This window comes from Saimiri boliviensis, chromosome X, assembly GCF_048565385.1.
Source record: "Saimiri boliviensis isolate mSaiBol1 chromosome X, mSaiBol1.pri, whole genome shotgun sequence".
Classification (NCBI taxonomy): Eukaryota; Metazoa; Chordata; class Mammalia; order Primates; family Cebidae; genus Saimiri; species Saimiri boliviensis.
Genome location: NC_133470.1, coordinates 18,974,017 through 19,001,424, shown reverse-complemented (window position 1 = coordinate 19,001,424; position 27,408 = coordinate 18,974,017). Strand labels below are relative to the sequence as shown.

The following is a 27,408-nucleotide window of genomic DNA, read 5'->3' as shown; positions in this document are numbered from 1 at the left end:
GAGGCTGAGGTGAGCAGATCGCTTGAGCCCAGGAGTTCAAGACCAACATGGGCAACATGGCAAAACCCCACCTCTACAAAAAATATAAAAATTAGCTGCATGTGGTAGTAAATGCCTGTAGTCCCAGCTACTCAGGATGTTGAGGTGGAAGGATTGCTTGAGCCCAGGAGGTGGAGGCTGCAGTGAGCCATGACTATACCACTGCACTCTAGCCTGGGAAACAGACCAAGACCCTGTCTCCAAAAAAAAAAAAAAAAAAAAAAGATAACCATTTCTTTCCGTGAGAATAATGTGATGGCCCAGCTGTAAAATGATAGGAATTCACCATAGAGTATGACAAACTAATAACTTACCTGTCTGTAGCTACTCAATTAGTTCATCCTTATCAAAGTACCAACTAATTTTAATCATTTCATAAAGGACTGACAGAGACAGGGAAAGGCATGGGCTGTGCATTTCAGACAGGTACTGCAGAAGAAAGTGAACAAATAGTTGAAAGAGATAACTCTTAACAGAGAAACAGGCAGGGAGAGTCAGCACCCCAAAGGACACTTCACCAGTATGAATCACACTTATGTCAGGATCCCAGTTCTTTACAAATTGTAGTCCCATAGGTTATACCAAATGTTCAACTGTTCTATATCATCTGCCTATCACCTTCCTACTCTCTACTTCTTGGCAGCTCAGAAAAGTCTTATTATTTGAAATCTAAAAGGGTAGGTCTAGGCCAGGGGCAGTGGCTCACCCCTGTAATCTCAGGAATTTGGGAGGCCAAAGTGAAAGGACCACTTGAGGCCAGGACTTCAAGACCAGCCTGGGCAACACAAGGAGACTACATCTCTATAAAAACAAAATTATAGACCAAGCACAGTGGCTCAAACCTGTAATCGCAGAACTTTGGGAGGCCAAGATGGGTGGATCACCTGAGGTCGGGAGTTTGAGACCAGCCTGACCAACATGGAGAAACCCCACCTCTACTAAAAATACAAAATTAGCTGTACATGGTGGCACATGCCTGTAATCCCAGCTACTTGGGAGGCTGAGGCAGGAGAATTGCTTGAACCCAGGAGGCAGAGGTTGCAGTAAGCCAAGATCAGGCCATTGCACTCCAAACTGGGCAACAAAAGTGAAACTCCATCTCAAAAAATTACATATATATATGATGTATTTTATCTGTGTGTGTGTGTGTATATATATATATATATATATATATATATTATGCATTTTTTAGTAGAGATGGGGTTTCACTATGGTCTCAATCTCTTGACCTCGTAATCCACCCGCCTCGGCCTCCCAAAGTTCTGGGATTACAGGCGTGAGCCACCATGCCCAGCCACAAATACATTTTTAAAAGGCCGGGCATAGTAGTGCCTGCACCTGTAGTCCCAGCTACTCAGGAGGCTGAGGCAGGAAGATCACTTGAGCTCAGGATTTGAGGTTGTAGTGAGCTACGATCACACCACTGTACTTCGGCGTGGTTGACAGAGTAAGACCTTGTCTCTAAAAAAGTTAAAATAAAATGGTAGGTCTAAAGGGGGCTGCTATAGAAAGGTGGTCTTTGGAAAGATTTATTGCAAAGCATTTGAACAGTGAGGCCACACCCATAGTTAGGATGTGTGTGCCCTGGCTTTGCTGCCAGTGCCTGGAGACCAGAAGAGAGGACTGGAGGAAAGGAGCTGCTGATACGTCACATTAGAGGCCACCTGCAGCAATGTGATGAGGCCCTGCCTATTCATGGATACAAACTCCTGGAAATCCAGTTCTCCTGCAGAGATGCTTTGGTTTTCTCAATGGGACACCCAGGAAAGAAAAAATACTGGGTTTGGCCCTAGAATGAACTTTTCGTTTGAGAGTATGGGGTTGTAAATCAATTATGAACATTAATTCTAGAAGAAAAGACATTGAAATGTTTCCTTAGTTCTATAATAAATTGTCAGCATGAAGCTCAAAATAATTTTTATTCTGTTTAATAAGTTTTCAGCTATGTTTTCAGTTCAATAACAGTTGTGAGGGAACCAGAGCTGTAAATCAGTGGGCTGGGTTCCATCGTATGTAAATAAGAACAAACAGCAGATGGAAGGGGGTCGGGGGAGCTTCACAGCTATTTCCTTCCAACTTGGTAAAAACATTAAAAGAAGAGAAACTTCAACTTGGGATAAAACACAAACTGTTAGAAGAGCAAAGGGTCCTTTAAAAATCATTAAGTCAAGGGCTGGGTGCAGTGGCTCACGCCTGTAATCCCAGCACTTTGGGAGGCTAAGGCAGGCAGATCATGAGGTCAAGAGATCAAGATCAGCCTGACCAACATGGTAAAACCCCATCTCTACTAAAAATACAAAAATTAGCCAGGCGTGTGGCAGGTGCCTGTAGTCCCAGCTACTCAGGAGGCTGAAGCAGGAGAACTGCTTGAACCCGGGAGGCGGAGGCTGCAGTGAGCGGAGATCGCGCCACTGCACTCCACTCCAGCCTGGCGACAGAGTGAGACTGTGTCAAAAAAAAAAAAAAATTCATTAAGTCAGTGGTTCTTAACCTTGTCTGCCCATTAGGATCTCTGGAGGAACTTTTAAAAATACTGACAAAATATTTCTAGATAAAATCAAAAGTCCTGAGGTCTGGGCATCAGGATGCTAGCGTCATTGTTCTAAGGTCCAGCCTGGGCATTGGGAGGGTTTAAAAAGTTCCCCAGGTCATTCTAACGTGCAACCCACTGTACCAGGGGAAACCACTTATTTGACAGATAAGGAAATTAAGGGTCAAGTAGTCTGTGATCTGCTCAAGCTCATGCAGCTAACGTGGACCAGAAACAAGACCTGAGCAAAGAGCTAAAATAACAGAGGAGAGCTCAGAGCCTTTAGTAGCAACAGAGGATCACCCACAAAAATCAGAGGAAAATGCTAGGGTCTGAAAGGGAGTCAACTTAGAGATGCAGAAGTCACCACTTCAAACAGAAAACCCACATCAGGAGGATGTTAAAACGACCAGGAAATCTCTGGGGACTTAGATTTTTTGCCTATGAGCTAAGTGTTTTTTATTTTTGTTTTTGTTTTTTGAGATAGAGTCTCACTCTGTCACCCAGGCTAGAGTGCAGTGGTGCAATCTCAGCTCACTGCTCACTGCAACCTCCACCTCCTGGATTCAAGCGATTCTCCTGCCTCAGCCTCCCGAGTAGCTGAGATCACTAATGCATATCACCACATCCAGCTAATTTTTGTGTGTTTTTAGTAGCAATGGGACTTCACCATGTTGCCCAAGCTAATCTCAAACTTTCAAACTCAGGTGATCCACTGGCCTTGGCCTCCCAAAGTGCTGGGATTACAGGTGTGAGGCACCACACCCGGCCCTAAGCCTTTAGGACTTCATCATGTAGCATCATGTATTGGCTGGCCTGTCACCTTCACAGAGAAAAAGAAATAAGGTCTTCCTAAATTACAGAGGGGTGATGGGGAGGGAAAGAAGTGGATGGACTGAAAGGAGAGAGTTAGGGACCAAACCAATGGAAACAGGTGATTCATTTTACGTGGAAAAGTGGGGAGAGTCAGATTAATTCCTAGGCTTCAGAAAGGAATGGGCAACTGCCACCATTCAATAACACTAAAAAGGTAGAAGAGAAAGAGAGATGGGGACAGAAACCAAACTAGTGGAATGAAGAGTGTATGGGAAGCGAAGACAGCAAGTCTGGACAAACTAATTGAGTTTGTCAACGTAGGAGAAAAAGCAAAGAGAGAAGACGACGTAGCGTTGAGAGAAGGGTCTGGAGTCTGGGTTTCATGCATATGCTTGCTAATACTACTCCTACTATTTTTGTTGCTGTTGTTGAACAGCTGAGAGATTTGATGACGTTTAAATACCAGTCGAAAGGATCCAGCGAAAAGGAAGAGACTGAAAACATTGGACACAGAAAGCCATGAGTGGGGTCTGAGAGGGCAGAGGCGGCAATGGGATCCAGAGACCATATGGAAGGATTCACTTAGACATGACACAGACTCAGGAGCAGAGACAAGGCTAAAATGATAGGCGGGCATGCAGGAGGAGGTAAAGATTAGATGTAGATGGCTGAGAGAGTCCTAGTATAAAGGTGGGTCTTTTCTCCATGAAATAGGATTGAGACCTCCTGCTAAAGGGACGTTTCTCTAAAAAATGATATTTCTTCACACATGGCTATATGCATCCTGGCAGCATAAACATATTACTAGGAAGAGAGGTACAGTAGTACCCCCTTATTCAGGATTTTGCTTTCCACAGTTTCAGTTACCTGTGAGCAACTGTGGTCTGACAATACTAAATGGAAAATTGTAGAAATAAATAATTCGCACGTTTTCAATTGCACACTATTCTGATTAGTGTGACGAAGTTTCACGCCATTCCAATCTTTCTGGCCCAGGATGTGAATCACCTCTCCACTTGTCCAGTATCTCCACCCTGTATATACCCACCCAAAAGTCACTTATTAGCTATCTTGGTTAGCAGACAGATCATAAGAAGTACAAGCATGAGTTCAGTACCACAAGATACTTCTAGAGAAAGAGAGACCACATTCACATAACTTTTATTACAGTATAATTGTTCCATTTTATTATTAGTTATTGCTGTTAATCTCTTGCTGGGCCTACTTTATAAATTAAACTTTATGACAGTTATATATGTATAAGAAAAACCTAGTATATATAGGTTTTGGTACTATCTGCAGTTGCATCCACTGGTCGGGGGGTGGTCTTGGAAAGTCTCTCTGTCAGATAAGGGGGCATTACTATATTTAGAAATAGGAACAAAGACGACAATAAAAGGTTCCCTCTCAATATCCTGGCCAGGATGTAGCAATAGTAGAAAATATCCAAGTAATAATAAAAATTTGAACATGTCCAAAGAAAATATTGGGGATAAGATGTACAAAAGGGAAACATTTTATTATGTTTTAAAATAAATTAATTCATTTAAAAACAAAATAAGCACTCTCCAACCTAAAGAGATCTTTGGTAAATTTTGGAATTTTTGGATTCCTATGATGAATCTTAAGGTCATTTTGCTCCTGTTCTCTTCAGGGCATTTTTATGGAATATGTACTTATTATTAAAATGGGGCTGAGTTTCCAGATACTTCCCTCTAAGCAGCTTGGTTTCATAGGACCCTCCCCATCCAGTGTCTCCTAGATATTAAAATGGCTATCAAATTCACTAAAGTTTAACACATTTTGAAAAGGTTTTCAGGCAGGGCACAGTAGCTCACACCTGTAATCTCAGCACTTTGGGAGGCTGAGGCAGGTAGATCAACTGAGATCAGGAGTTTGAGACCAGCCTGACCAACATGGTAAAACTCCCATCTCTACTAAATACAAAAAAAAAAAAAAAATTAGCCTGGCATGGTGGTGTATGCCTGTAATCCCAGCTACTTGGGAGGTTTGGGCAGGAGAATCGCTTGAACCTGGGAGGCAGAGACTGTAGCAAGCCAAGACTGCACCACTGCACTCCAGCCAGGGTGACAGAGCAAGACTCCATCTCTAAAAAATAAATAAATAAGAAAAGGTTTTCAAAGCTCTTTGTCTATAACCTGTTGATTGGTATTCTAAATGAAAATAAAAAGAAACAAAAAGCTTACAGCCCACTGCCGGAGTGAAAAATGACAAATAGTTTACTCGTATGCCACTTCCTCCCCTGCCCCACCACCTCTGTCTTCCCTAAATCTACACTTTGGTAACTCACTCTCTTTGTGGCCCGCTCACATTTGTCACAACGCAGGTAAATCACTTTTTGTTTTCCCATTAGCCTCAGCTGCTCTTTGCTTTTGTCCTCTCTGGCACCTCTCATTGCCACACCATCCCCCATCTCAGGGTCTCAATTTTTTTTTTTTTTTTGGCAGACTTTACAAATTTATTGTATAACATTTTCCGTGAAATGGTGTTGAACTACCCCAGTCGACTTCAAGAACAAGGAAAATCTTTGAAGGTGATTAATTTCATCGGTTGACATGTCAATGCAAATACGAGAAATAATTATTTTAGCATGCTGGAACTAGGAAGATAAATCACTGAACACTTCTGATTTTTATCTTTAGACTACTTTGCAGTATCACACAACAACATTGCCTTCAGTCAAGTCAAAAACCTGCTGTAATTTTAAAATAAGGAAAAAAGGGAGAAATAGTATTTCTTCACCAAAGTTTGACCTTACACCTCAACCAGGCAGCATATAACATTAATAGAAATCCCTTAAAGTAGAAGTCTCAAGGTGAAGTTATCCATAAGAAACATTTATTTAAAGCCAAAGATCAAAATATAACATATAAAAATTAACTCAAATGTTATTATAAAATCTGCCATATTCAGGGTAAGAACCCTCTAGGCAAAGCAACGTTTTATTAAATATCTATTTATTTCAGGGGCCAGGTGCGATGGCTCATGTCTATAAAATCCCAGCTCTTTGGAAAGCTGAGGCGGGCGGATCACCTGAGATCAGGAGTTCAAGACCAGCCTGGCCAACATGGTGAAACCCTGTCTCTACTAAAATACAAAAATTAGCTGGGTATAGTGGCAGGCAACTGTAATTCCAGCTACTCAAGAGGCTGAGGCACGAAAATTGCCTGAACCTGGGAGACAGAAGTTGCAATGAGCTGAGATCATGCCACTGCACTCCAGCCTGGGTGATAGAGCGAGACTCCATCTCAAAAAAAAAAAACCTATTTATTTTGGATTACTATAAAAATACGATTCATTTGGTTGATCTATGGGAAGTTCTTAGTTCTTTTCCTCAACCAGTGTTATCTAAAAATAGGTTCTTCCTTTTTCATTGTTTGCACCCCAGGATTTTCCCCATAGTGTTCTACATCAGACATCAGACATTGGTGAGTTACATATGCAGAGGCACTTGCTACCCTTCCATCCAGGGCTTTCCTTTAATGAGATGCTCCTACCTTAGCAAATTATAAACTGTCTCTGCTGCTCCTCTCTTGCCCTCTCCTTACCCTTTCTCCCATCACATGGACATAAGAATTCTGTATTTTGCATAAATTAGTCATAACGGTTGTATTAATACATTTAAAGGGACAGGTGCCAACATTGCTTTAAGGAAGGGTCAGTTTGTCCCACCGACTAAGAATAGTTAGAAAATGCTGAGGTTTCTGGCAGCCAAGTAAGTGAATAATCATACCAGTTTGCCAGGATTAGCAATCTTATATAGCTATTAAACATTTTGGCAAAAGAAGAAAAAATCAAATTATTTGGGCCCACATCATGCTATAAAGTGTGTTATTCTGGTGGTATAGGAGGAATTTCTCATGTCCTTTTACCTAAAGGCATATATTCATAAGACTGAGGTGGATGTTCATATCCAGCAAATATAAGTATTTACTGGATATAAAGATATAGGTTGTATTATAATTTTATAACTCATCTCTTCCTGTTTTCTACTTTCAAACTTGAAGAGAGAACAAATGAGAAACCAGAATATTTATAAGTCAATCAGTCTAAAATACTCTAGCCTTTGGCTGTGGGTAAATTCTCCCCAGCAAGTAACTATGTCTGGTCACTTCCAACATTCAGATCTGTTGGAAGGCATAAATTTTCTTTAGGTAAATGAATTTTTAATACAGGGTCTTCGCAGTCCATAGGTCTGACCAGATCTGCTTGACAAGACTGTCTGATAATATGTGGCAAAGGTAACACTGTCCAATGTGTTACCAGAAATGGAGAAAACAAACAAGAAACGTGAGCCAATGTGTCATCATCGTGGCAGTACACTCAAGACAAGGACAAGAGTAAGCATCCACATTTATTTCAAAAGAATTCCCAATGAGCTATCTAAATTACTTGTTTTGCTGGATGTCACTTGACCAAAGATTGCATAAATGAGCTGTCACAATTGGAACCTGATATTTGTTGCAACAAGATTTAGGCTGTAGAGAGTTACGAAATCTGGACGTATTATAGAAGTTACATAGCCAGGCACAGTGGTTCACGTCTGTAATCCCAGCACTTTGGAAGGCTGAGGTGGGCAGATCATGAGGTCAGAAGATCAAGACCATCCTGGCTAACACAGTGAAACCCCATCTCTACTAAAAAACTAGCCAGGTGTGGTGGCATGTGCCTGTGGTCCCAGCTACTGGGGAGGCTGAGGCAAGAGAATCACTTGAGCCCAGGAGGCAGAGGTTACAGTGAGTGGAGATCATGCCACTGCACTCCAGCCTGGTGGTAACAGGGCAAGACTCAGTCCCCACTACCCCCCAAAAAAAGAAATAAAAGAAATTATATTTGACTCCTCAAGTAATTTCATAAGACTTGTGTGTGAGCCAAACTTGTCATTAAATGATAGCGTGGGTTCTGGAATGTGGCCGGGCACTAGCATGAAAAGGATCTTTATTCCAATGAAAGCCACTACACTAGGCATGTATGGAGGAGTAGCAACAGCAAAACCCCCAGGCACCTCCCTCACTCTTACTCTTTCCACAATAAATTAAAAAGAGGAAATCTGAATGCAGAAGTTGCCACAGCCCATGCCAGGAAGTTGATGTTATAAATTCTATCTTAATTATTAACATCAGACATGGCAACGTTAGCAATAAGACTAGCTGCCATTCACTGAGCATTTGCTGTGTACCACGTATTGTGCTAGGCCCTCTACATGGATTATCACATTTAATTCTCACCACAAATGAAAGAGGTAGATACTATTTTTATCCCTATTTGTTATACACAGCACTGATGGCTTTAATACCATACCCCTTCATTTATACACATCCCTTACTGTGTGACTTTGCAGATCCTCTCATTAAAAACACAGAGTTGGCCAGGCTGGGTGGCTCACTCCTGTAATTCCAACACTTTGGGAAGCCAAGGTGGGCAGATCACTTGCGCTCATGAGTCCAGGACCAGCCTGGACAACATGGCAAAACCCCATCTCTACAAAAAATACAAAAATTAGCTGGGCATCATGGTGTACACCTATAGTCTCAGCTACTTGGGAGGCTAAAGTGGGAAGATGGCTTGATCCTGGGAGGCAGAGGTTACAGTGAGCAGAGATGGCACCACTGCACTCCAGTCCGGGTGACAGAGCCAAGCCTTGTCTCAAAAAAAAAAAAAAAAAAAAAAGTAGTGTATATTTCCCTACTCTGTAAATCTGGACTAGCCTTGTGACTTGCTTTGGCCAACAAAATGCAGATATTACATTATGCCTGTTCTGAGCCTAGGTCTCAGGAGACCTCACATGTTTCTACTTGCTCACTTGAACTTCTGCCATCACCATGAGAGCATGCACAGGCTAGCCGGCTGAAGGAAGTAAGACACATGAACCAGAGCCAAGTCATTCCAATCACCTCTGCCAAAGCCAACCTAGATCAGCCAACCCCCAGAAATTCAAGCCAGCCCAGCCAAAATCCGCAGAGCTGCATGGGGGCCCACCACTGACTCCAGATGCATCAGCAGTAACTGCTTATTGTCAAATGCCAGTGAGGCTTTGGGACTGATCATTACACAGCATTACCATAGCAACAGAAATGCCTGTGCCACTTACAAACAGGAAAGCAAGCTCAAAGAAGTTAAGTGATCTGCCCATGTTGGTAAGAGCAGAGCTGGGCTATGACCTATCAAGGCAACTTTGCAGAAAATCAGATGTAATTTCTGCATTAGGTCACTATTTTATAAATATACTTAAAAGCCCTTAAAAAAGAAATCATCATGGTTTGCCTTCATTCAGACAGGTCTTCAGCAAAGTTTCTCTAGAAAGTGATCTAGATAATGATAACCAACATCACTTACTAGACAAATAGAAACAGAGACATTTGGTAGCCAAAGCGACTATCCTTTCTTTGCACAATTTGTGATGAAGGGACCATTGTCTTTATCTGTACAACGGCCTTTCCAAGAGCAACCCTAGTGAGCAGCTGAATTTGCAAGGAACGAGAAACTCCTCAGTATGAGGGCAATGCTATAATGCATGACACTGACTTTCATGTGACTTCTGCCATCAACGTTATAGTTACATCTCATTTACTCAACCACTGAGAGAAACAGTGAACGAGGGAATTGGAGAACTTAAAGAATATTAATGGCAGTACATCAATTCAATTATCTTAGCTCACTAATGAGGTGAACTCCTAGTGTACTGAGGTTGCAAGTTCAAACTCCGCCACTGCAATAGGACCCACGTGGGCATTTAAGTCTTCGACACCAGCTGTAGCAGTATGGGGTGGGAGGAGAATTCTTTCCTTAGGATAGGAATTACTACTGGAATTGCTCAGGCAGAAAGCAGCTCAGAAAAAAATGGAAGATACTGTAGGTCATCTATGGCATTACTTGGGAACATGAACAAAGTCTTTACAGTAAAAGAGAAAAAGAATAGGCTGCTAGAGTGCAGGAGAAATTATTGAATTGCTTTACATAGGGAGTAAAGTTTTAGTTCTTCACTTAATAAAGTCTAAATTTGAAGTGTAATAGATTTGCTCTGCTTAAACTAGATTAACCTCCTACATATAGAATGTTCTAATATATAATAGGAGATTAGTGACTTTAACTTTGATCTGAAGTCTGACAAAGACTCTCTCTTTGACCAAAGTTTAGTCGGGCTCCTCTGAGCCGTCTTCTCAAGTACATCTTGCCCTTAACCTCCTCCCAGGCTCCCACCCACATTCTGTCCTTGTCAAGCCTACCTAGTGCAGTTGTGGGAAGAATCCTGCTAAGTCACTTTAGAAAGCACCCCCATCCTTGATACCTGATCACCTTGGCCTGCCTTCCACAAGAATGCTGTTAAATTGGTTTAGCAAGAATTTCCCTGCTCTTGATGTCTCCTCTTTGTAATTTGCCATCCACTGACCCCCTCATTCTCCTCACTAGCTATAAATCTCCAGCTGTCTTTGCTGTATTTAGAGTTGAGCCTAATCTTTCTCCCCTGTTGCGATAGACTTGACACCTATTGCAATAGTCCTCAGTAAAGACTTCATTGCTATTTTAACGTGTCAAAATTATTATTATTTTAACAGGGTTTACTTTGTAACAAAAGCTCAGAAAATTTGAGGGAACAGCAAAAAATGCCTACTGGCAGAGACAAGCTATATGAATAAAGGTAAGAAGTTTGGGGACATAGTGTCTACAATGAAACAAACCAAGATATGGTGTATACAGAAGAACTTAGCTCAGCCAAAATGTTCAAATGGGAACTTCAACTTCCCTGAATTTTCTAGAAACTAGAGTTAAAGCAACAAGGCCTTTTCTCCCATCAACACAATAGAAAAATTTGTCTTTGATATATATATTCACATTTCTGCCTTAGTAACTAGAGAATGGTAAATATTTTTTAAAAAACTTTTGTGACAAGGAATCTTAACGGAGCCTTTGGGTTACCACTGCAAACATCAGGAATCACTCCTTAGAATGATGTATGTAGAAAATACTAGAAATTTAGCGAAAGATAAACCTGCACATGTTCTTTTTTTTTTTTTTTTCTTCTTTTGAGACAGAGTTTCGCTCTTGTTACCCAGGCTGGAGTGCAATGGCACGATCTCGGCTCACCGCAACCTCCGCCTCCTGGGTTCAGGCAATTCTCCTGCCTCAACCTCCTGAGTAGCTGGGATTACAGGCACGAGCCACCATGCCCAGCTCATTTTTTTGTATTTTTAGTAGAGACGGGGTTTCACCATGTTGACCAGGTTGGTCTCGATCTCTCGACCTTGTGATCCACCCGCCTTGGCCTCCCAAAGTGCTGGGATTACAGGCTTGAGCCACCGCGCCCGGCCACATGTTCTTAATCAATACCTTCCTTCTTATCATTTCCGTCTTTCTCCTGAGAATGATATGAATACAAAAATGTGATGTTAACTCTTTGGATTTGAATTAGGTTTCCACTATACTTATATGTAAAATATTGAAATACCAAAAGCCAAACCTATTCCAACCATTTCCTACCCTGAAATATTAAAAAATACGAAATGTGTGCCTTTTTAGGATCTTGGTATTAGAATAAAGAATTTGCTAATAAGGGTAATTATAAGCCACTAAGAAGGCTCTGGTCTCTCACATTCATAAAATTGGCAAAGATTCAAATGTTTTCAGAGAGAAGCAAGGAAATGGAACACTGGTTTCCATGTAGATGGTCTGGGCTTGAACCCCACCTAAGCCATTTTCAAGCTATATGAATCCAGAGAACTTATTTCAACTCTCTGAGCCTGTTTCCTCATCTGGAAAATGAGAGCACTAATAGCAGTAACAGGGTCATTGTGAGGATAAGTGAGTTCGAACACTGAAAGTACTTAGAAGAATACAAGACACCTAGTTAAACCTCTGTGAAAGCCAACTGCTACTGTTATTATCATCACCAGATTTTAAAACCAATATATCCTGACCATCACAGTCACAACTAGGCCCATGGTGACAATCCCTTCATTCTCTGGCCTTCATTGGAATCGTCACCTGCCCTCCATGGACATGAGTATCTATCTGGGGCACTTGCAGATATACACTACAGATATATAGTTTAACAATAAAAATAAAACGAGGCCAGGTGCAGTGGCTCACACCTGTAATCCCAGTACTTTGGCAGGGCGAGTCAGGGAGATCACTTGAAGTCAGGAGTTTAAGACCAGCTTGACCAATATGGCAAAACCCCATCTTTACCAAAAAAAAAAAAAAAAAAAAAAAAAATTAGCCAGGTGTGGTAGCGCACACCTGTAATCCCAGCTACTCAGGAAGCTAAGGCACAAGAATGGCTTGAACCCAGGAGGCAAATGTTGCAATGAGTCAAGATCATGCCACTGCACTTCAGCCAGGGTGACAGAGCGAGACTCTGCCTCAAAAAAAAAAAAAAAAAAAAGAAAAGAGAAAGGAAAAGAGACTATTTAAAAAATATAAATAAATAAAAGAGAAAATTAGCAAGTGATAACATTAGACATCCTCCCTGAACACAACTCCTTCTCTCTCCTGCTGTTTAGGTCATGAGCATATGGATCAGGGCTTGTCGCAATGGAATGAGTGCATCATCTCTATTTATGGTGATGATACGTCATCAGTTCTCTGAAGGAGTCCCACTTTCATGTAACTTTACACAAAAGTAATATTAAATGCTTACCTAATGGAATATATTTTTAAAGTATACATAATCTTCATCTAAGTAAGATAAAAAATTTAAAAAGTCCTCTGACAGACAAGGTTATGATTGTTAGTTCTGAAGATTGGAGGGGAGAAAGGGGGAAGAAAGGGAGGTAAGGAGGGAGAAAATGTTAACATAAAACGCAACGGAGGCCGGGGGCGGTGGCTCACACATGTAATGCGAGCACTTAGGCCAAGGCAGGTGGATCACGAGGTCAGGAATTCGAGACCAGCCTGGCCAACATGGTGAAATTCCGTCTCTACTAAAAAGACAAAAAATTAGCCAGGCATGGTGGCATGTGCCTGCAATCTCAGGTACTTGGGAAGCTGAGTCAGGAAAATCGCTTAAACCTGGGAGGCAGACGTTGCAGTGAGCCAAGATTGTACTACTGCACTCCAGCCTGGGCAGAAGAAGGAGACTCCATCTTGGGGTTGGGGGGAGGCAATGGTATCCCCAGGACATATTTAATTTGGCCTCCAGAATACTGGCAAAGATTTAAAATATGAGATTCCACATAAATATCCAGATATTTTACTTCTCTCAGAAAACAAAAACGAGAAATCTGTCTAGCACCTTGAGCCCTGCATTTCTGCATGAAAATAGTTGGCTGGAGACAAGTCTTGGCTGAATCCTGGATAGCCCATTCACCACCCCACAAGCCCACTTCACTACTACTGTATCCCCGACACCAGGGTCAATGGCAGTTACCATTTATTATCACACTTGCCCTGGCTTTTGCCTACAACCAGTCAGCATTACTCGTGCATATTATTTAATGGTACTCACTGACCGTGAGGGTATTTGAGCTTGGAACCCCTGGCTTCGGCCTGATAGAGTCCTGTCCACCTCCAAGGCACTGATCATCTTTAATTTGCATACTATAGTTCATGCAGTCCCTGAGCCAATGAGAACTATTCCTCTGAGGTGCTTGCCTCAGAGTAAGGTCGGGAACTTGTTTCTACCTCTAAGATAGTATTCAGAAAATGTGAAATATCCTCACCAGCTAGCACCTTGACTGATTCCCTCCCCATTCCCAGGCCATGAATCCTGGTGTTGCTTGAGTGAGTCCTGCCTCTCTGATATTAGCGCCCCACTTGAAACAGTCGGCCAGGGAAACAAACGCCGCCCTCCCAGTCCTGACTACTAGTAACCTCTCACCTAGAAAATGAATCCTGCCATATTGAGCTCAAGGGATCCTTCCTATTTAGACCAGCAAGGTTTAATATGGTAGTCACTTAGCAACACTGAAATGTGCCTAGTCCCAAATAAGATATGCTGTAAGTATAAAATACACATGGAGTTTCAAAGACGGTATAAAATAAGGCCTATAAACTATTATATTAGTAATTTTACTTTATTTTTTTGAGGCAGGGTCTCACTCTATCACCCAGGCCGGAGTGCAGTGGCATAATTTTGGCTCACTGCAGCCTCAACCTCCCAGGCTCAAGTGCTCCTCCCACCTCAGCCTCCTGAGTAGCTGACACTACAGGCATGTGTCATCTTGTCTGGTTTTTTAAATTATTTTTTTGTAGAGATGGGCTGTCACCCTGTGGCCTAGGTTGGTCTCGAACTCCTGGCTTCAAGGGATCCTCCCACCTCAGCCTCCCAAAGTGCTGAGATTACAGGTGTGAGCCACCATACCTGGCCTCATAGTAGTAAATTTATATTAATTATGTGTTGAAATGACAGTATTTTAGATAAATTGGATTAAACTGTATTATAATTTCACCTGTGTCCTTTCATTTTATTGTGGCTACTAGAAAATTTAAAATTACTTATGCATATGTATACATAAAATTACATATGTATATATGTATATAAAATTACATATATATGGCTCATATTCTAGTTCAATTGGATAGTGCTACTTTGGACTGCAAAGTCAAAGCAACACTTGCAGCCAATCCCACATGAGTTAAGGCTCTGTCCCACTAGCTGGAAGGCAAGAGATTGTACTATACCACCTCTTTGGGTGGCTTTCTGTTGAAGGACTCTCCTTTTCTACATGCTAGTCTTCATTTCTAATTAAATTTGCTAAATTCCCATGGCTATGTGTGTGAATGAGTATGAGAGTGTTGGTGTCTTGGTGTGTCCAAATGCACACTTGCATGTGGGAAGACTTAACGAAACACTGACGTGGACTTACTGTTTTCCTCAGTGAAAAAGAAGAGAACTCTGATAGGTAGGAAACCTCAATGTGATCTGCTATCTCCTACTCACTCTCTAAAACAGAGGGTGCCAACCACAGGCAGTTGGGCCAACTCTGTCATCCAGAGGTTCTAGAAACAGAGATACTGAGGAGAAGTGGGGCAGGAGTCTCTTAGTAAAACCTAGGTATTCGTTTTCAAAAGATAACTAAAAAGTTGGTGGGTAGGGAACCAAGCTTGGAGGTGGTAATGCAGGGCTTTTCACAGTCCATTAAACCAATCTGAAACACAGAAATTTTCAATTATCTAAAAATTAAAGCAGTTACTCGCACTAATGCAATCACTTTTGGTAAATAAAGTATTGCCATTCGTGTCAACTGGCCTGGCCTGCTCTTGTGAGTCACCAGGGCTTGTTTTTTGGTGATAATTGTTTACAAACAAATGAATCATGAGAAGACCTTGCTGCCCAAAGTGTGGTTGTGGACCAGCAGCAGCAGTCGCACCTGGAACCTTGTTAGGCAAATTCTTGGATCCTACCCCAAACACAACTTAAAACAACAAAATAAAACAAAACCCTTGTTAAAATGCAATGAGAATCTGCATTTTAACAAGAAGATGCTCATGTGATTCATTTACCCACGTAAATTTGAGAAGTACCTGAAGTTTAACCTTCTGACTATATTCATTCACTTAACTTTTTTGGTAAATAAACAATGGCCTTTCATCTGAGTTAGAGTCTCTGGAATTTGTCCCTTTGGGGATCTTTCTGTTTTTCTTTTTCTGTAGACTGTAGCTAATTACACAGAATGCTTTTCAAGTAAATCAGTGGTTCCAGGTGGTTCTTGGATAGGAGCCCTGTAAAAAAAAGGCTATAAAAGGCCAGATATTTCTCTTATAAGTTTCCAACTTAAGTATTCCCTGAGGCAAACAGCTTCAGCACAAGGGAGGCAAATAATTTTACATTGAAGAGATGAGTATCTGTGTAACTACCACACTACTCCCATATACATCAAAATACATCAAAAATAAGGGGGGAGATTGTCAAAATCAACTTTATTTTAGAATGTCACATCCTGACACAAGGAAAAGGGACTTTCACACCAAAACTGAGAAAAACAAGTTTAATCTGCATACTTTTCATATTAGTTAAAATTCTTCTACTGCCAAAAAACCTCCTGCTGTAAATTTTTTTTAAACTTCCTTATCCTTTGTTTTTATAGCCTTCCCAGAGCTTATAATATTACCACTGTGATTATCTGATAAGATCTCATTCTATTTACTCTGACCAAGGAGCAAAAGAAAACACACAAAGAGAATACTGAGTATTTTGAAGACATTAATTCTTCAGTGAAATTGTTTGCAAGGGAGCAGCAGGGTTCAAACATAAAGTCTCATACTCAAAGACTGTAAAAACACGTTCCCAGACCAAACTGAGGGTCAGGCTGCTATTTCTTGCGGCCCAATAACAAGATGCAGATGAACTGGGGAGGAACAGAGTTTTATTTTCTGCAACTGGTTACAGGGAGAAAGCCTGGAAATTATCACCAGAACAATTCAAAATTACAAAGTTTTCCAGAGCTTATATACCTTCAAAGCCATATGTCTACGTGTAAGTGGGCATTCATCTAAAGACATAAATGATTAACTTCTTTTAATCTATAACTAGGTCTGAGTACTGAAGACCTTCTTCTGGAGCCTCAGTAAGTTTATCTAATCTAAAAATGGGTCTAGGTGCTGAGGTGATTATCCTTATCTGTCTTCTGCTAAATCATAAAGGTTTGGGGAGTTACTTTAGACCCCAATAAACTTGTTTGTGGAGGCCTGGGGAGTTTCTTCAGATACCCAATAAAACCTGTTTGATCCTAAAAGGGTCCTGTTAAGAATTCATTCGTTATCTTGTCATGCTTCAAGGCCCAGGAAAAGTCTATGCAAAACTCTTGGTGGGCTCTTTGTTATATTCCAGCCTTTGTATGAGAGCACTGGTCAATCAGCTTTTAATGTTTAACCTAGCTACTCAGTCAGTGCTGGGACAGTTGTGATGGAGCCCTGCATTAGTAAGATCTGGCCTACCACAAATGTACTTAGATATGGTATTACAAAGCAAATTTGAGTGCATAATACATAATCAAGTATATTATGTATCAATAATAACTATGTACTGATACATAATACCAACCATTTGGTATTATTATGTATCACCACATGATACCAATCATTTGAACAATCATGACATAACAATGCCTTTGACCTTAAATTCAGTGATTATTGACCACCTGCATCCAAGCTGCTCATCTATTTTTATCTGATTGACTACATGGATTGTTACTAATCATACCTGGATCTTTTACTGCATGACATTTGTAAAATATAATTCATCAAAAAAGAGATGCAGACAAAAAAACCTGGGCAAATCCAAATTTCTAATTCAAAATACACCCTCTCAGTTGTGAAAAAACAAATAACCTGATTTTTTTAAAAAAGGCAAAAGACCTGAATGGACATTTTTTTAAAGAAGACATATAAACAGCAGGTATATGAAAAGGTTTTCATCACTAATCATTAGGGAAATACAAATCAAACCATGACGAAATATCACTTCACTACCTCTTACGATGGCTGTGATAAAAAATTTAAGAGGTAAGCGTTGGCAAGGTATTCCCAGAATAAAAAGAGAATGCTCTTATGCTGTTGGTAAGAATGTAAACTGGTACAGCCATTATGGAAAATGGCATGGAAAATCTTCAAAAAATTAAAAATAGGACTACCATTCAAATCCAGCCATCTCACTACTGGGTATATATCCAAATTAAGTAAAATTAATGTATGGAAGAAAGATCTGCACCCTCATGTTTATTGCAGCATTATTCATAATATCCAAGTTAAGGAATAAACCTAAATATCCTTCAATGGATTAATAGATAAGAAAAATGTGGTATGTGTGTATATATGTGTGTGTGTGTGACACACAATGGATTAATATTCAGCCTTATATGAAGAAAATCCTGCCTTTTACAACAACACAGATAAAGCTGGAGGACATTATGCTAAGTGAAATAAGCCAGACACAGAAAGACAGTATATGTAGAATCTGTATAAAAACATTAAAATATAGAAGCAGGAGTTGCCAGGGGCTAGGGTCAGGGAAATAGGGAGATGTTGATCAAAGGATACAAACCTCTAGTTCTAAGATGAGTAAGTTCTGGGAATCTAAAATTTGTCATGGTGACTATAGCTACTAATAATGTATTATATACTTGAATTTGCTAAGAGAGTAAGTCTTAAGTGTCCTCACACCCTCACACACACACACACAAACAGTGGTAAATAAGTGTGGCAACAGATGTGTTCATTTGATTGTGGCAATCATTTCACAATGTATGTCAAATCATCATGTTGTATGCTTTATGTTTGTTTTGAGACGGAGTCTCACTCTGTCACCCAAGCTGGAGTACGGTGGCATGATCTCAGCTCACTACAACCTCCACCCTCCAGAGTTCAAGCGATTCTCCTGCCTCAGCCTCCCAAGTGGATGGGATTACAGGCACCGCCACCATGCCCGGCTAATTTTTCTATTTTTTTTTTTTTAGTAGAGATGAGGTTTTACCATTTTGGCCAGGCTGGCCTTGAACTCCTGACCTCAAGTGATCTGCCCACCTTGGCCTCCCAAAGTGCTAGGATTACAGGCATGAGCCACTGTGCCCGGCCATATACTCTGAATATATACAATTGTTGTTACTCAGTTGCACCTCAATAAAGCTAAAAGAAAAAAATAAACCCTTCCAATGCAGTTAAAACAGATGGGGAAGAACACATTGCCACAGTGATGAGTCTCTCTTTAAATTCATGACCTGAAACCTCACCTACACCTGGACGTGCCTGCCTTCAAGCAGCTACACCATATTCTCAATTTATTCACTGTCCCATTCCCCTGGACAACTACATACCTTCTCTCTCCTCTAATCTTCAATACTTGCTCACTCATCCTCACTCTCATTTGATGACTTTTCTTCCTATTTCACTGAGAAGTTGAAGGAATCTGAAGACTATCCACAAACCCCTACCACTTGGAAGGCTGACATTAGCCTGCTGAATATACCCTTGTCAGATCTGACTAAATTGCATTATTTTTACTAGCTGGGGAGCCCCACTTACCATCTCCTTCTTATCTTTCTGGAAGTGCACATCTACAAACATCTTTCCAACAACATAAGGGAGGGCGCTTTCAATAAAGTTAACGCATTTGTCCCACTGAGGCAGCAAAGTTGTTGTCCCCTGGATTACCTGTGGGAGATAATTCATCCAGATTAAACTTCATTTGGATAAAACCCATGGCTGAAAAAAATTCAAACAACCTGAAGAAAACTGTCTACAAAACATTGCATACCCTAACCCATATATATGTGTCAGATAGTAGAAGCAAAGATAAAATAACTGAAGAAGAAAAAAATATGCTTGTACCCATTATATTGAAAACTAAATGAAAATGTTTTAGGCCAGGTGCAGTGGCTCATGTCTATAATCCCAGCGCTTTGAGAAGCCCAGGTGGGCAGATCACCTGAGGTCAGGAGTTGGAGACCAGCCTGGCCAACATGGTGAAACCACATGTCTACTAAAAATACAACAATTAGCCAGGCATAGTGGCACATGTCTGTAATCTCAGCTTCTTGGGAGGCCGAGATGAGAGTACTGCGTGAACCCAGGAGGCAGAGGTTGCAATGAGCCAAGATCAGGCCTCTGCACTCCAGCCTGGACAATGGAGTCAGACTGTCTCAAAACAACAACAACAACAACAACAACAAAAAAAAAAAAAAAAAACACACAAAAAAGAAGAAAGAAAGAAAAAAATGTTTTAAGAGTTAAAATAATACATTTCTCATTTCTTCCCAATTTTACCCATTAAACAAAGAATCTGGACAATGGTATCACTTTTCTGCAGTCAGCAGGGACATGAGAGGATGTTATTCACGTGTCCAGATAGTAGTTAATATCTACTGAGAACTGAAGTTCCACTAAGAAGATCTAGAATCAATGGGTGATCAAAGTTCCTACTCTACGAGGGTTTCCTTGCTCTGAGTAGCACACTCAACAAGGCAGAGCAGGAGAACATGACGCACCATGAACACAGGGAGCATATTTACATTGTGTCACAGCAAAAAATACACTGGTAAACAAGTAAAATACAAATGTAAATGCTTTGCCCATCTGTTGCAATTATACCATTACAAGAAAACATTTACAAACAGGTAAGAAGGTTCCCAAGCAGGACCTGGAAGGCTCAGAGGTTTATTCTTGGGGATAAAAGCAGAGAAATAAAGTTGCCCTTGGAAGTTGGGGTGCAGGCAGGGAGGAAAGGAGGCCCTAAGAATGGTGTCCAGAAGTGTCCTTTACACAATGTTAGAGCCAGGTTGTTTTGAGGAATGGGATTAAGGGTTAATTTCATCTATTCTTCCTCTGATTTCTGGTAACCTCTCTCAGAGGTAAGAGATGAATCTATTTTTAAAATCTGTAGAGAAAGAGATCCTACAACCTTCTTTGGTAATTCAATATTATATTTAGCACTTCATGCTCAAGAAACCTCCCCTCATACCTAACCTTAAATGTTCACACACTGCTTCTTATACCTCTCTCTCATTGTCTTCACAGTAGGGGTGGAAAGCAGCTGGGCATCATCTTTTATGTGATTCATGGGAGTTAAAAATAAATACACACACACACACACACACACACACACACACACACACACACACAATCTACTTGTTTTGTATCTTAATCCATTGTTATGACATACACACACACATATATATATATATATATACACACACATATTTGTTTTATGCTGTTCTCTGTAAAAATACTTATTTATTTTATTTTATTTTTTTTTTGAGACAGAGTCTCCTTCTGTTGCCCAGGCTGGAGTGCAGTGGTGTCATCTCGGCTCACTGCAGCTTCTGCCTCCTTGGATTCAAGCAATTCTCCTGCCTCGGCCTCCCGAGTAGCTGGGACTACAGGAGTGTGCCACCATGCCCGCCTAATTGATGTATTTTTCGTAGAGATGAGTTTTCACCATGTTGGCCAGGCTGGTCTTGAATTCCTGACCTCAAACAATTTGCCTGCCTGGGCATCCCAAAGTGCTGGGATTACAGGCATGAGCCACTGCATCCAGCCCTAAAGTAACTCTATATGCTAGTGACTTTATAGGGTCAAAGCATATCCAAAATAACTGCACTACAGAGAAATGGCCCACTAAGAATTTCTATACTTACTAGTTCCTCTAATAACTAAAATTTCTCTTGAATGAAATCATCGCTTATAAGATTCACCATTCACTTAACTTTCAATTGATAGAAAAATAAAAACTGTTTAAAGATACAAACCCTTACGGCCTCTAGTGGTAGGAGAATTAGACATAAGCATCAAAAATGAAGATGAGAACATGGGTATAAACCGGGAGGCAAGCAAGGGTGGGAGAGAAACAAAGATTAAAGAGCCAGGTTAGGCCCGGCACAGTGGCTCATGCCTTTCATCCTAGCACTTTGGGAGGCGGAGGTGGGAGGATCACTTGAGCTCTGGAGTTCAATACACACCTGGGCAACATGTCAAGACCCCATCTCTAATAAAAACAAATAAAGAGCCAAGAAAAGAAAAAGAGCAGGGAGAGGAAAACCATCTCAGACAGTTCAGCGAGGTCTCAGAGAAAACTAAATTGGGGCCTCTTGGACCTAGCAGAGGATAGATGCAAAGATGGAAGGTACAGGTAAAGTTTAAGACAAAATTATTTCCAAATTGAAAATGAAACTCTGCCATCTAATACCACTATGATGCACATTTTAAATATTCAGAATATTGAAAATAAAAGATAGTTACAAATACATCATAAAGAAATATTAAAATTATAATTACAGTGACCCAGTTAAAACCTCTGGGGGAAATGGGAATACATTGATAAGACAGAAGTTTGAAAACAATATGTGGCCTCAAGTGTTTCCCTAAGTATCTTTATACAAACCATCAAAGTGGAGCTTGAGTGTTCCTTGCCATATGTAATTTATACCTAAATAAAAATAAATAAGGCACATACACACACACACACACACACACACACACACACACACACACACAAAACAATAGAGCTTGGGCTACAAACTCCCTCTGTCTAATCCCTAAAGGTGATTTTTATTGGATCAGTTAATATATGGACTATTCCAGCATAAAGTTATCCAGTGATGTAACATTGCAACCTTCTTAAACTTACCCTTGAGAATTCCAGCCATCTATACTGAAAGCGCCTGCTAAGGTTTGGAATTCTGGAATAAACCATTCTCCACACCAAATAGTTGGCAATGGTCCTGTTAACAGAGAGAGATGCCCATTTATTGTATTTTAAGTCAGTATCTGATACTCTGCAGAACACCTTGACAAAAACGGTTGGCAAAACTCCACCGAGAGACCTCTTGCTCATACAAAAACACCAAACTTTCACTTGAGAAACGACATAAGATGATACAATGTCAATAAGCATGACCAAAATTGGCTGCTTTTCACCACCGAACAGAGATAGATGAAGGAAAGATTCCAGCCCCGGCCCTCAGAGTGAACATTTTGCTTTTACTCTCAGGGTATAGAGTCCACTGTTATACAGCCTTCCAGGTCTGGAAATTGTGAGTACCTTCACATTACAGCAGATCCTCAAGTAGCATCATTTCATTCAACATCCTTTTGTTGTACAGTTGATAAGAAAAAAAATCAATTCTGGGCCAGGGTCACTGTCCGTGTGGAGTTTGCACATTCTCCCCAGGTCTGCACAGGTTTTGTCTGGGTACTCTGGTTTCCTCCCACATCCCAAAGATGTTCCTGTTAGGTTAATCGGCAAGTCTACATGTTCCCAATGTATGAGTGACTGCACCCTGCGACGGGACAGAGTCCGAGTCAGGGATGGTTCCCGCCTGGTGCCCTGAACTGCCTAGATAGGTTCCAGCACCTGCAACCCTGAACTGGAATAACTGGGTTAATAATTATCTTACTTGCTTTTATTTGTCTTTCTCAAATGTATGTATAGCTCACATGTATTCAATGTTTAATATTAGAAGTATTTTGGTCTTCATTTAGAAGTTTGGTGATGTTTTTGTGAGCAAGAATATGCCATAGGAACTTAACTCCTGTTTACATCGATTAGCCTAGGGTAAAAATTGCTTTCATTATCTGTCATTTTGCTTAAAGTCACAATTTCCAAGAACCTATCAATGATGTTAAATGACGACTTACTGGATTAGGTGACTTAATAAAATGCCTATGTATTCTTTGCCTTTGGAAACTACAGCAAAATAATGCCAAGTATCTAATTTCGCACCCTAATTCTATGCTTACTAAATACGTGAGTTTGAACAAGTCACTTAAGGTCTCTGATTTTATCTTTCCTTATCATACAATGGGGTTGATCCCTACCTTATAGGGTTGTTGTAGGATTCAAATAAACAACAAAATGCTTGACAAAGAGTAAATTTCTAGGTTTTGGTGTCTTTCACTTCCAAATATATGAACAACCTCATAAGCTAATGTCATGTTTAAGATACATTTTTTTAACCTGTTAAATTTTAAGGGTTGCTTTTTTCTATAAGCAAAAGATGACCTAACCTCAGAAGAATGTGTGATATGAGTTAATTCCTAACTCAATAGTGATGATGGATTTTTAATGATCCATTCCCCTCCCAGCTGTGCCATTACCATGGTAACTAATCACACACAATCCTGAAAGGGCTTTCCGGTCAGCCAATTACATGACAGATGACACTAAAAGCCCATCAAGAACATACCACCCTCTCATTTATATGGCATTCTGACACGGTGGACATGCACTCCTACTAGTGAAAGACTTTTCAGCATACACACCCAATCCATAGATGTCTAATTTCTATGGACATATACTAATAGACTAATAGGAATATTTTTAACAAATACAAAAACAGAAATTTCCAAAGATGAGGTAAAATTAACTTAAAAATGTTCAAAAGTCATTAATTAATCCTTTGAACACCATTGGGTTAATTCTTCAAGACATAGTGTCCATATAGGATTTGGTTGATACAACGGTGACAATGAATATAAATGCACATTTCTTAGAGTCTTGACTATTTCAAAAATTTATGACATGTCATTGTCAAATTGCCATTGTCCTTCTTACTGTTAGACCACCATTGTATTTCTCTTGTCATGTGGCTAACCAACATCACATAACAGCCTGGGAGAAGGGTCACTTCTGCCAGTTTCTAACTGTTCTCTTGTGTTTACATCAACAATAGTCATTTCAATTCTTCTCTGCAAGAATGTTTTAAATGACTTATCTATGTTGTAAGTAGTAAACTAGATAAACTACATAATAAAATTCATAAATCTGCAGGTATATGCAAACAGCTCAAGATTTTTTTTTTTTTTTTTGAGACGGAGGCTCATTCTGTTGCCCAGGCTGGAGCGCAATGGCACCATCTCCACTCACTGCAAACTCTGCCTCCCTGGTTCAAGCAGTTCTCCTGCCTCAGCCTCCTGAGTAGGTGGATTTACAGACACCTGCCACCACACATGGCTAATTTTTTTATTTTTAGCAAAGATAGGGTTTCACCATGTTGGTCAGGCTGGTCTCAAACTCCTGACTTCAGGTTATCTGCCTTCCTCAGCCTCCCAAAGTGCTGGGATTACAGGTGTGAGCCACCGCACTGGCCAAGATTATTTTTAATATACTGAATGAAAACAAGCCAGTGAGGGTGACAGTGCCCCTCTCACATGTTCCATATGGATCAAATTAAGGGTCCACAGTCATCAATATAGAATTCAATAAAGCCTAATTATTTTTCTTTATAAAGCTTTCTTATTTCAATAGCTTTCGGGATATAAGTGGTTTTGGGTTATGAAGACTGAGATTTAGTGCACCTGTCACCCATGTAATGTACACTGGACCTATTCTGTACTTTTTATCCCTCAGCCCCTTCCCAACCTTCCTGATTCTGAGTCTTCAAAGACCATTATACCACTCTTTTAAATTTAAAAAATAAGGATATACAAGTTCTAAAATGTTCTTCTCAGACCCAATAGATCTTGTTAGGGTATGCATGTTCCACAAAGATACCACCGCCCTAATCAGCAAAGTCTAGCCCTTGCCCATCTCTGCTGAGGCCACTGTAATTAATGCAGTTACATCTCTACTCCTTAATAGGACAAGAGTGCTCACTGAGCACTTAGTGTTGGCCAAGTATTTTTCCAGATGCCATGAGGAACGTAAAGAAATAAGAACCCAGCACCTACGTTAGATAACTCAAAATCCAGCTGGGAACACATGACTTCAGACTTCAGCTTGTTCATGTAATCAGTTGTTTAACTGAAGGGACACACTGTTAAGTATGTAAGGGATCTTTCTTTCATTGACTTAATCAATACATCCTGAGCACTCAGATATATACTACGTGACGGGGAGATGGAGAGTCCCTGATTTCCTGAAACTTTTTGCTGAGCAGGGGACAGGAGGCAAATGCATAATGATTTGGTAGACCCTAACACCCAAAAGTACATGCCAGACACTTCACTGTAAGGACAGCACACTTCAAACTGAGGACTAAGAGTAAGCTACATGACAGGAGCATGCTGAAAGGTTAAAACGCTATGATGTTGCAAACAGGAACATGAACTCTAGACAGGCTAAATAATGGTGGAATCAGCTGATGTGTTGGAGAGGATGGTGAGCAAGATTATCACTCAAGATGTAGGAAGAAAGGCCAGCCACACTGGAAAGATGCAGACAGCCACCAGGGTACGGTGTCCAGCACATCAATGAGCTGATCCTGGTCCTAGTGCAAGGACTGTAAGTTCTTTCTTTCTAAAACATCGCTTGCCAGGTGTGTGAACCATGCTGGATCCATAGGTGGAGATGACGAGGTCAACAGCCAGCAAATGTCCCTCCATGAATTCAGAAGATACTCCCTCAAGTGGGTGGTGATGATCCTGAATAACTGTGAAAGTTGTTAGGGGGCTGGATGGTGGTGGTAGAAGAGGCAGTATGGCAAAGTACACTGGGGTTTGAGACTTAGGAGCCCTTCCAGCTCACCTGAAATCATCCCTTTTAGGCATCTCACGTTAACTATGATCTTCACAGTGCTGCTGCAAGAGAGATGTTATTATACCCATTTTATATATGAGGAAACTCCAAGCTTAGAACCATTAAGTAAACTCACAATCACATATTGGAAAGTCTCAAACTAGTAGAATCACCTGGGGAAGTTTTTAAAAGTTCACATGCCTAGGCGACACCAGGCCAATTAAGTCACAATCTCTAAAGTGGGACCCAGCATAAATATTGATTATAAATCTCCTCAACTAAGTCCAATATGAGGCCAAGTTGAAGAACCACTGTAATAAGGAATGGATGCCGGACCAGACCCAGGTGTGTCTAACTCTAAAGCCTACATGCTTCTCCCTATGCCACAGTGATAAATTAAAGCCCTTAATTTTTTTTTTGAGACAGAGTTTCACTGATTCCTGTCACCCAGGCTGGAGTGCAATGGCACGATCTCAGCTTACTGCAGCCTCAACCTCCTGGGCTCAAGGGATCCTCCTGCCTCAGCCTCCCAAGTAGCTAGGATTACAGGTATGTGCCACTGTGCCCAGCTAATTTTTTTTGTATTTTTGGTAGAGACAGGGTTCACCATTTTGCCAGGCTGGTCTCAAACTCCTGCACTCAAGCGATTCACCCAATTCAGCCTCCCAAGTTGCTGGGATTAGAGGCATGAGCCACCACACCTGGCTAAAGCCTGTAATTTAGCTGGCTTTAGATTTCCTGGCCAGTCACAGAGACCCCAACACAGTCCAACAGAGATGCTTCACAGAAATCTATGGGCACAAAGGAGAATAATGAGGACTTCCTGGCCAAGGCATTACAAAGGTGATAGCATAACAACTAGACCTCTGCGAGCTGGAAGCTGGAATGCTGAGGAGTTCACCCAGCGAGACGATGGCACTGATGAATTTCTTCAGTCTGTTATAAACACACTGACAGAATGCTATGAAGCATAGTTTTGGAGTGCTAATATTACCACGCCAGGAACAGATATAACCATAATGATTGAATCACTGTCACCTAATGTTCAGATACATCAAAAAGCAAGAATCAGACTCAGCAACAGTCCCTGAAAATAACACATAATATCCTTTTTTTC

The 27,408-nt window shown here is 40.7% G+C and overlaps 1 protein-coding gene across 1 annotated transcript in view; it reads right to left on the bottom strand.

Annotated features, from left to right (window-relative positions):
• Nucleotides 1-27,408, bottom strand: part of PHEX (phosphate regulating endopeptidase X-linked) — a 220,919-nt gene that overhangs the window by 111,383 nt on the left and 82,128 nt on the right. The window contains exons 10-11 of the mRNA XM_003924097.4: nucleotides 22,464-22,557; nucleotides 19,364-19,492 (exon numbers count right to left, since the gene is read on the bottom strand). Of these exons, the coding sequence (XP_003924146.1) occupies nucleotides 19,364-19,492; nucleotides 22,464-22,557 (223 nt within the window). The remainder of the gene's footprint in view (nucleotides 1-19,363; nucleotides 19,493-22,463; nucleotides 22,558-27,408) is intronic.